This window comes from Drosophila grimshawi, unplaced genomic scaffold (genome assembly GCF_018153295.1).
Source record: "Drosophila grimshawi isolate 15287-2541.00 unplaced genomic scaffold, ASM1815329v1 contig_1377, whole genome shotgun sequence".
Classification (NCBI taxonomy): domain Eukaryota; kingdom Metazoa; phylum Arthropoda; class Insecta; order Diptera; family Drosophilidae; genus Drosophila; species Drosophila grimshawi.
Window position 1 is genome coordinate 22,608,073 of NW_025062900.1, and position 8,256 is coordinate 22,616,328.

At 40.3% G+C, this 8,256-nt stretch overlaps 1 protein-coding gene across 1 annotated transcript; it reads left to right on the forward strand.

Moving 5' to 3' along the window:
* Window positions 1–5,982: 5,982 nt before the first annotated feature.
* On the forward strand, window positions 5,983–7,664 carry LOC6566886 (membrane-associated tyrosine- and threonine-specific cdc2-inhibitory kinase). The gene has a single exon (XM_001993225.2). It carries the CDS (start codon window positions 6,050–6,052, stop codon window positions 7,331–7,333), a length of 1,284 nt encoding a protein of 427 aa, XP_001993261.1. The 5' UTR covers window positions 5,983–6,049; the 3' UTR covers window positions 7,334–7,664.
* The last annotated feature ends 592 nt before the right edge of the window (window positions 7,665–8,256 follow it).

The window sequence follows — 8,256 nt, forward strand, 5'->3', positions numbered from 1 at the left end:
GTATACTTTTGGGCTTATTGCAGATAATCAACTTCCAATAAATGTGTATGTCATAAGGCGCTCCTGATTTGTGCCGACTGTTTATATTTACTATTATGACAATTCTTAAAACTCACTTTTAAACGAGTTATAGTTTCTAGTCCTGCCCGATTCATCCTGGAATATCACTGTAAATTTGATTAACGATTCGTGGATCCACTAACCACTTATATATCCTGATTATTTCAGCTGATTCCATGTCTTTCCACACTGTTTAAATAGGGATACTGATTTATTAGATCTATTCATGTTCATGTTATCTATTCATGTTAAATTCCAAATTACTGCAGTCAACTTCTTTTATTTTCAGCTGTGTCTCAAGATATATATAGAAATAACAAAAACAATGCTAATTTGCCTAAATGATGAGCTTACAAAAGACAACTCCCTAAAAACATTGGGTAGGTTAAAAACCGCTTTTGTTCGCTTAAGCGGCGAGTTCGGTTTGTATTTTGTAGACAAACATTTATGACTCCCATCGCATTGCCCCAAATACCCATTTCATAAGATAATTGTGCTTATAAAAAGAAATTAAACTTCAATTTTGTGCGCCGACTCGTTGGGAGTGTGTCGTGTGGTTGTCTGGTGGCTTGTGCGTTTTGTGAGCCAACAGGAGGCTGCCACAATACGCTAGACAACTCCTCGAGTCCCAGTTCCTTGGATTGAGATCTCCGCATGCTTGTTAAGTTGAAGTCTGGGAATGGGATGGGGGCGTGGAGGGGCGAGCGTTGAGCAACTTTCGTTTCGGGTAAATGAAGTTAGCTTGTTGCGACTTATGCAAAAGTTTTCAATTGCCTTTTATTGTTGTTGTTTTCGTTTATTTTTATTGCCGCTGCTCGCGCTTGTTGGCAACCAATTCAGGAACTCAGCAACTCGACAACTCAAGTGAAATGCAAATTTATTCAAAATGTTAAACGGCTAAAGTTGCCACCGCTGTCAGAAAGTTGTCTGGATTAAGGTCTATGGCAATAATTAAATACCATTTTTCGCATTTATATTTGCATCCCGTTGAATAATTGCCTCCATTTCACCTTCTAATTAGTTTTATATTCAATATACTCGTAAACATGTTGAGTCTTACGGAAAATTTAAAGTTAGCATCTGTATTAAAAACGATACGCATATTGTTTAATTCATATTGTATTTATAATTGTAACTGGGCACAATTAGTGTCAAAAGGTAAGTTAATAATTTCTAATAATTTAAGTAAAGTCAGTTAAATAACTACAATTTGTGATTCCATTTTAAATAGTGAAATCTAAGAAGCAGAAAAGCCATTTAGGTAACATTTTTTACTATTATCTGACTAGTAAGCATTTTAAGTCAACTTCTTTGACATTTCGACTGCATGTGGAATCGATAATTATGTAGAGATGTCTACATGGATAAGAGAAACAGTTCCGCTCATTAGGGACACGCGATATTCGAATAAAAACGAAATGGCAAATCAAATACTCGAATGGAACAAAAACAGGCGCTGGGCGCTGACGAGGCGAAAATCAGTTACAACTATGGACAGTTATCTCAGCGGGTCATCTCTTCACGAAAGGACAATTATGAGTGGACATGCTAATTTGTGCGTGGCCAGACAGGACGACAGGCACGCGCCAAAGCAGAATTCCTCAATATTTGTTGAGGGAACGTGATTTGGCGCATTTGCCACAGCAAGGACATGCCAAGGACCGCACCCAACAAGCTTTAAGACAGAGCCGCTCCCTGTCAACGAATCCTTTCACAACAACCCACACACACACACACACATACACACACATACGCACTCGATTGCGTTGCCCAAAAGAATGCAAAATGTTTTGTTGACGCTGCACAAACAGGCGCTTCTAAACTGAACAAGGGGGACTTGAAGCGTAACCGCTGCGCACGCAAAGGGTTAATTAATTAAATGCGCTTTAGCTGCTTTGATATACGTACGAACTGCCAGCTCAGGTGACCCTTACTGCACAAGTATACAGCCTTACAATATACACATACATATCTGAACAGAGAACACGAACTCTGCCAGACTCCGCCCCGGATAAGGCCACACCCTAAATGCGGTGGCTCATGCCACCAGCGACGCAGCCACCAACGTCTTTGGCAAACGCTCGTTGCGTCTTTGATGTAAGCTTCGTAAGGACCCAAGGAAGTGCCCCGAGCTGTCGTTTTGTAATTTCCAGCCACAAATTCCGACTTTTGCCACAAACGAACAAAGTTAAAAAGTGTTTAGTTTAACGCTTCAATTGCCTTTAAGTTGAGTACTTACTTATTCATATACGTCTTCTACTTGTATCTATTTATAGAGGCAATATTCAAACATTGCACCCTGGGTGTGTCTATGTCGTGTATTTTGTGCCCTATAATTTTAGCATAGCATCGAATTAAATGTGGAATAACTATGAAAGACTTTAGGAATTTTATTATATTAATCGAAAATGCATATAAGACTATTTGGAATATTATTCGATATTATATGATAAGGAAAATGTACATTAATGATTTAGATCCGTGGGTATGAGTAATTAGCTGTGAAAACAACTTTGTGGGTCTTACTACAGGATATTTCCCAGCAGATCAAACAGTGAATATAATTGAAAATGAAATAAATAATGTAAAAAGTCGATGTTTTGCATGTGATGTCAATTCAAAGCACTCGACAGTTAATTAGAAGCTCATTTTCAATTAATCAAAACGCGTGAGGAAGCGCCAATAACATCAGTTACAACAGTTAACGGCATCGCGTGTCAACCCAAACAAAAGAAAAAACTGTTGCTAAAGATGCATGCTAAGACGAGAACAACGCACACACACAGTGCGACCGACTTGCCACACCCAGTTGCGGCAATGTCAACGCCAATTGATTGCCACAGGACATTAATAATGTAGGAGGATCGTTGAGCGGTTGATTTCAATTGGAGTCGAATGTGGCGCATCTCATTTTATTCGTGTTAGCTGCTCACTAAATTATTCGAGACTTGCTGCCAAATTGTTTGGGGACAGCAAGTGGAACATCAACAGCCTATCCACTTGCCATTAACTGCCACTGCCACTGCCACTGCCACAGGTAGCTGCCACTGCCAACTGCTGCACGGCACACCTATAAACATTAACTTGTCAATAAAGGTAATTCATTATGTCGCTCTCGAATGCCTCCAGGGAACGGCTTCGTGGCTAAAACAAATTGTCTGCCCGTTAAGCCAAAAGCCGCAGTACCTGCACCCCTACCCGTATCCGCATCCCTGCTAACAGCTTTTGCCCGCATCTGATACAGATGTATCTGTATCTTTTTAGCTGCCTCGCATTTGACATTCACACTCAAGATTGGATGCCGCTGCCAGCTTCTCCATCGATGAACAATAAAATATTCCTCTGATGGGCAATAAAAAGCATATTGCTTATCGTTTGGCCCTGCGGACAAAAACGCGAACATTTCTGCGACGATTTAGTATAATTTAAGGGATATTCCATTGGATAAAAGATGGAAGATGGAAGATGGAGTTGTATTCATTTCGCTGGATAGCCCAACTCTTTGAGCAATCAACTCTTTTTTTGTTATTGCGTATTTGTGGAAGACTCAATAAAGCTATTTTGAAACTTTTGATTAAACAATTTTTGCCTGAGATATATGTAGTTGTAGATCTGGAAGTCATCACAATTAAGTTAATCATGTTGCAGTTTGTAGAGTTTATTATGATAAATGGGAAAAGAGTAATACGACAACTAGCATCTTAGCGCACTTTATAATTTGAGTAATTAAATACTACACTGTCTAATTTAAGCAATTAAACGCAACTCTGCTTATAGGTAAAGGATTTTAGAAATACATAATATTAATTATAATACCTGTATTTTTGTATATACTTCCAAACGCAAATGATTTTCCAATATAGAAATAATCCATATAAATATAAATATAATAAAAAATGCTGGGTAAAACTAAAACTATTCAAAAGTTTGGTAGTCGTCGCTGAATCAATTGCAATCCTTTTAGAAATACGATACCCCTGATATAAATTGCAAATAGATACACGGACAAATATCCATTTATTGAGTATCTTGTATCCACTATATATATATATACAATGTCTGTGTAGCTGTTTACCTGCGGTGGCCAATGCGGTGACCAAAAACACAAACACGAACACAAACATGGACATGTTGTCGATGTGGTTGCTGTTGCAGTTCCTGTTGCTGTTGTTGTTGTGGCTCGCTACTCGCGTGACACGTCAGATCAATTTTTCGAAATATATTTTCTATGAAATTTATTTGCCTGTCATTAGAGTTTGGCAAAACGTGCTTTGGTCGCATTTGCAAGTGCTCCACTGGGGGCAATGGCTAAAACAGCAGCCGCTGTTGCCAGCGAAGTCAGAATCGGAGTCGGTGCTGGAGTCGGAGCCAACGGGGCAAGCAATTGCCTCGTAGTCGTCGCAGCGCTGACAATCTATACGTGAGCGAGAATAAGCTCCAACAAAGTGGCAAAAAAAAAAAAAAAAAAAATGTTTGTATCTGACGGATACGTGTAGAGCGCACAGCGCACGTGTGTTTTATGAAAATTGCGTTTCAATTGACAAAAAAAGGCGCGAGAGGACATCGAGAGGGAGTGCAGCGACAGCATAAAATATGGCAATTTATGGCGACGCTGCGCTGAAACTCTTTCGAGCTTTATGTGCCTCAATCTACCCATGAATATTACGCTGATGAAATTGTTTCCATTTCGACAATTTTCGTTAACCCAACGGACATCGCGCATGACGACGCGTGTCGACGGGTGGTCCTCGGTTCGAGTTTTGGCTTTGGCAGTCAGGATATTTATTATTTTATTAGCGGCGTGTGTTCACTCATTTCAGTTCCAAAAGAGTTCCTCTGCTTTCCTTTCGCTGGGTGTGGCGCAATTTTTACGGCCACTCTCGCTTAACCCTTCCGCCTGTCTATTTTGGCCAAAAACTCTGTGGCCAGGCTGTTATGATAATTAAGTAATGGCTCCGTCCACACAGCCACATGTCCAACTTCATATTCCATGTCCTTGCCGGCCGCTTGGCTCGTCCTTAAGTCCTACCCACTCGAGCGTCACTCTTTATGCAAACGGGATTCACATTCACGGCACTTGGACTCGGACTCGGACTCGGACTCGGACTTGGACTGGGGCCTGACTACGGCTTTCAAGCCTTTCCTGTCTGTCCTATCTATCTGACAGACTGCCTGCCTGTTTGTTTGTTTGTTTGTTTGTTGGCTTGTTTGCTTCTCGTGTTGGTTTTCAAATTGAGTTAGCACTGTTTTTGTTGGTGTTTTTCTTGTTGTTGTTTGCCTTTTTGTTGCTGCTATTGTTGGCATGAATAATTACTCGAAAAATCGTAACTCTGTTGCACATGCATAATGCATGTCTTGAGTCAACACTCATTCTCGCATTCAATACTAGAAATAGTTCAAGGATTCAATTTTATTACGTTACTTGTGTGTTTTTTCTTGCATTACCTCGTTTAAAGATGGTCAACATACTTCCGAGATATGAAATCAACTTAATCTATTCATTTTATCTAAACTATTCTTTCTAAATTGTTTGAATTATTTATAATCAAGTGTATTCTTGACTTTCCCTTAATATTGAAGAACAGATCATCATTCTTTATCTTTCATGCATATAGTTTTGTCGATTCTTCAATTTTGAAACTCACAACACAATTCATGCTGCGGCTAAATTAAAATACAATTTTAATTCTAATTTAATCTTATATCTAAATCTAATAAATATTTTATTCAAATTGCAACAAAATGCATTTGAAGAAGTGCATAATTATATTTTTACGAGAGCTGTGCTGGTTGAAATATATAAAATAAACGTGGTTAAAGCAGCATTGCTTATTAGTGCCATGAAGAGCACTGATTCACCAATCAAATATTTTGACAGATGAACTGTCATTTCTTTCATTCCCCAAAACATACCTGTTCACATCTCTAGTTTCTGAACAGCTCATCACTATATTATTTGCAGAACAATTAAATAAGCCAGAAAAGCAACATGGCCAAAAGACAATTGCCGCTGCCAGAAATGAACGATGATAAGCATCGGCGCAAACAGTTTAAAGGGCATTTGGACAGCAACCGACTGCAACCGCCTAAATTCAAAATGAATCGCAGCCACTCGCATATATTAGGCAGCAAGATCAACTCCCAAATGGCGCATGCCATTTCGTTTTGCAGGGGAGCCGAGTTAAATGCCGACACGTCAATGTCCTGCAATAAGAGCTATTTTGAGCAGTGTTTCGAGCGTTTGGATAAGTTGGGCGAGGGCTCATTTGGTGAGGTGTTCCAAGTACGAGATCGTTCCGACAGCCGGCTGTATGCGGTCAAAATCTCCAAGCAATTGTGTCGCAGCGAACATGATCGCGCAGAGAGATTGGAGGAGGTGCGTCGCTACGAAGAGTTATCCGGCCATCAGAATTGCGTACGTTTCATACGCGCCTGGGAGCAAAACTGTCGTCTGTTCGTGCAAATGGAACTGTGCCGCGAGAGCTTGCTGCAGTATTTGTCCCGTTGCCGACAGATTCCCGAGAAGCGTATCTGGCACATATTGTTGGATTTGCTGCGCGGCTTAAAGTCCCTACACGATCGTAATCTCATACATTTGGACATTAAGTTGGATAATGTGCTCATCGGTGCCGACGAGAAATGGAAGCTGTCGGACTTTGGTCTGGTCATCGATTTGGACAAGGTGGAAAGTGATCAGGCCACCGAGGGCGACTCGCGTTACATGGCACCCGAAATACTCCAGGGTCAATTCACCAAGGCCGCCGACATCTTCAGCCTGGGCATCGCCATCCTTGAGCTGGCCTGCTACATGGACTTGCCATCGAATGGCCCGCTCTGGCATGAGCTGCGCAATGGTAAGCTGCCCGATGAGTTTATAAACACACTTTCTGTGGAGCTACAACAGGTCATCAAGTGCATGATGACACCAGATCCCCAACAGCGTCCCACTGCAGAGCAGCTGCTAGCGGATCCCGTGCTGACGAGAATGCAAAATGCAGTGAATAATAATGCGGCCAATGGAGCGCCATCATCGCCATCATCGCCATCACTGCCATCATCGCCATCCGCAAGCCCTGCTGGTACACCGCGTGTGGAACTTCAATTGGCTACCTCAACGCCCATTGGGAATCGCAATTGTTATGCCTCCGATTTTCTATCGGGGGCCTTGCATCTGTCGCCACAGTGCCCACCAACAGCCTCTCGACGAATAAATTGGATGAAGTCCACGCCACATCCAAAAATTTTATTCCAAGAAATCGTTAGCGATTCGTAGAGTAACATTTTGGTTGGGCGACGAACAGGAGACGCAACGCAAGGAATAAATATATACATAAATATGGTAATATATATATATAAAAGAAACCTCATACATATGGCAACAATCTAAACATCGTTAAATATTTAGAGTCCAGTTGTGGAGCTTCATGAATATAATGTATATTTAAAAATTTATATTTTTGGTAATTAGAACGGTTCTTTAGAAGAAACTTGTTTTTACAACGTAATCCGAATTGTAAAAGATAATATACGAAATGCGATTTGAAAAAACCGCAAAATTATAAAAACATCGTAAATTTATCCAATTTAATTGCAATAAAATAAAAATCAACTGAACGAACAAGTTTATATTTTGAATAGTGAATAGTTTATTACCAATTTCTACAGTATAGTATATATAATGGTGAATGGGTTCTTGGCAAATGATTTGTTAAAAGATTTCATTTATGGTTTTATGCTCACATGCCACTTAACAACTACCAACAATCGCAGATAAAAAACGTGGTCCGATAAATGCCCCCAAAATCAAATAAAGTCATTGCGCAAATGCCCGTCAGGTGACAATATTTGCCGTGGACTCTGGACAGGTTCCATTGGATACAATAAGTTGGGTTTTTGGTAGATAATGGTGGTCAATCGGTGTTATCTGCTTAACTGAACAGTCATCGAAGGCTGGCCCCAATTTGAACGTGACGATTGGTAAACCGTTTCTGCTTTCGTTTTATTTTTGAGGGCAAAAGTTCAGTTTGCGGCATGGAACACAAAAGACCTTAGTGCCACCTAATTGCGCACTAAATTAGCTTCCAAAACAGAAAAACAAAATAAAAGAATTATAATATGAAATGAGCCCAATGAATGAAGCCAAATACGCTCAAACATGAAATGTACCGCCAATCAAAAAGGCGCACATAAAAATTA

Excerpts from the sequence above, each read along its gene's own strand:
- LOC6566886 (XM_001993225.2), top strand. The coding sequence starts at position 6,050 with ATGGCCAAAAGACAATTGCCGCTGCCAGAAATGAACGATGATAAGCAT.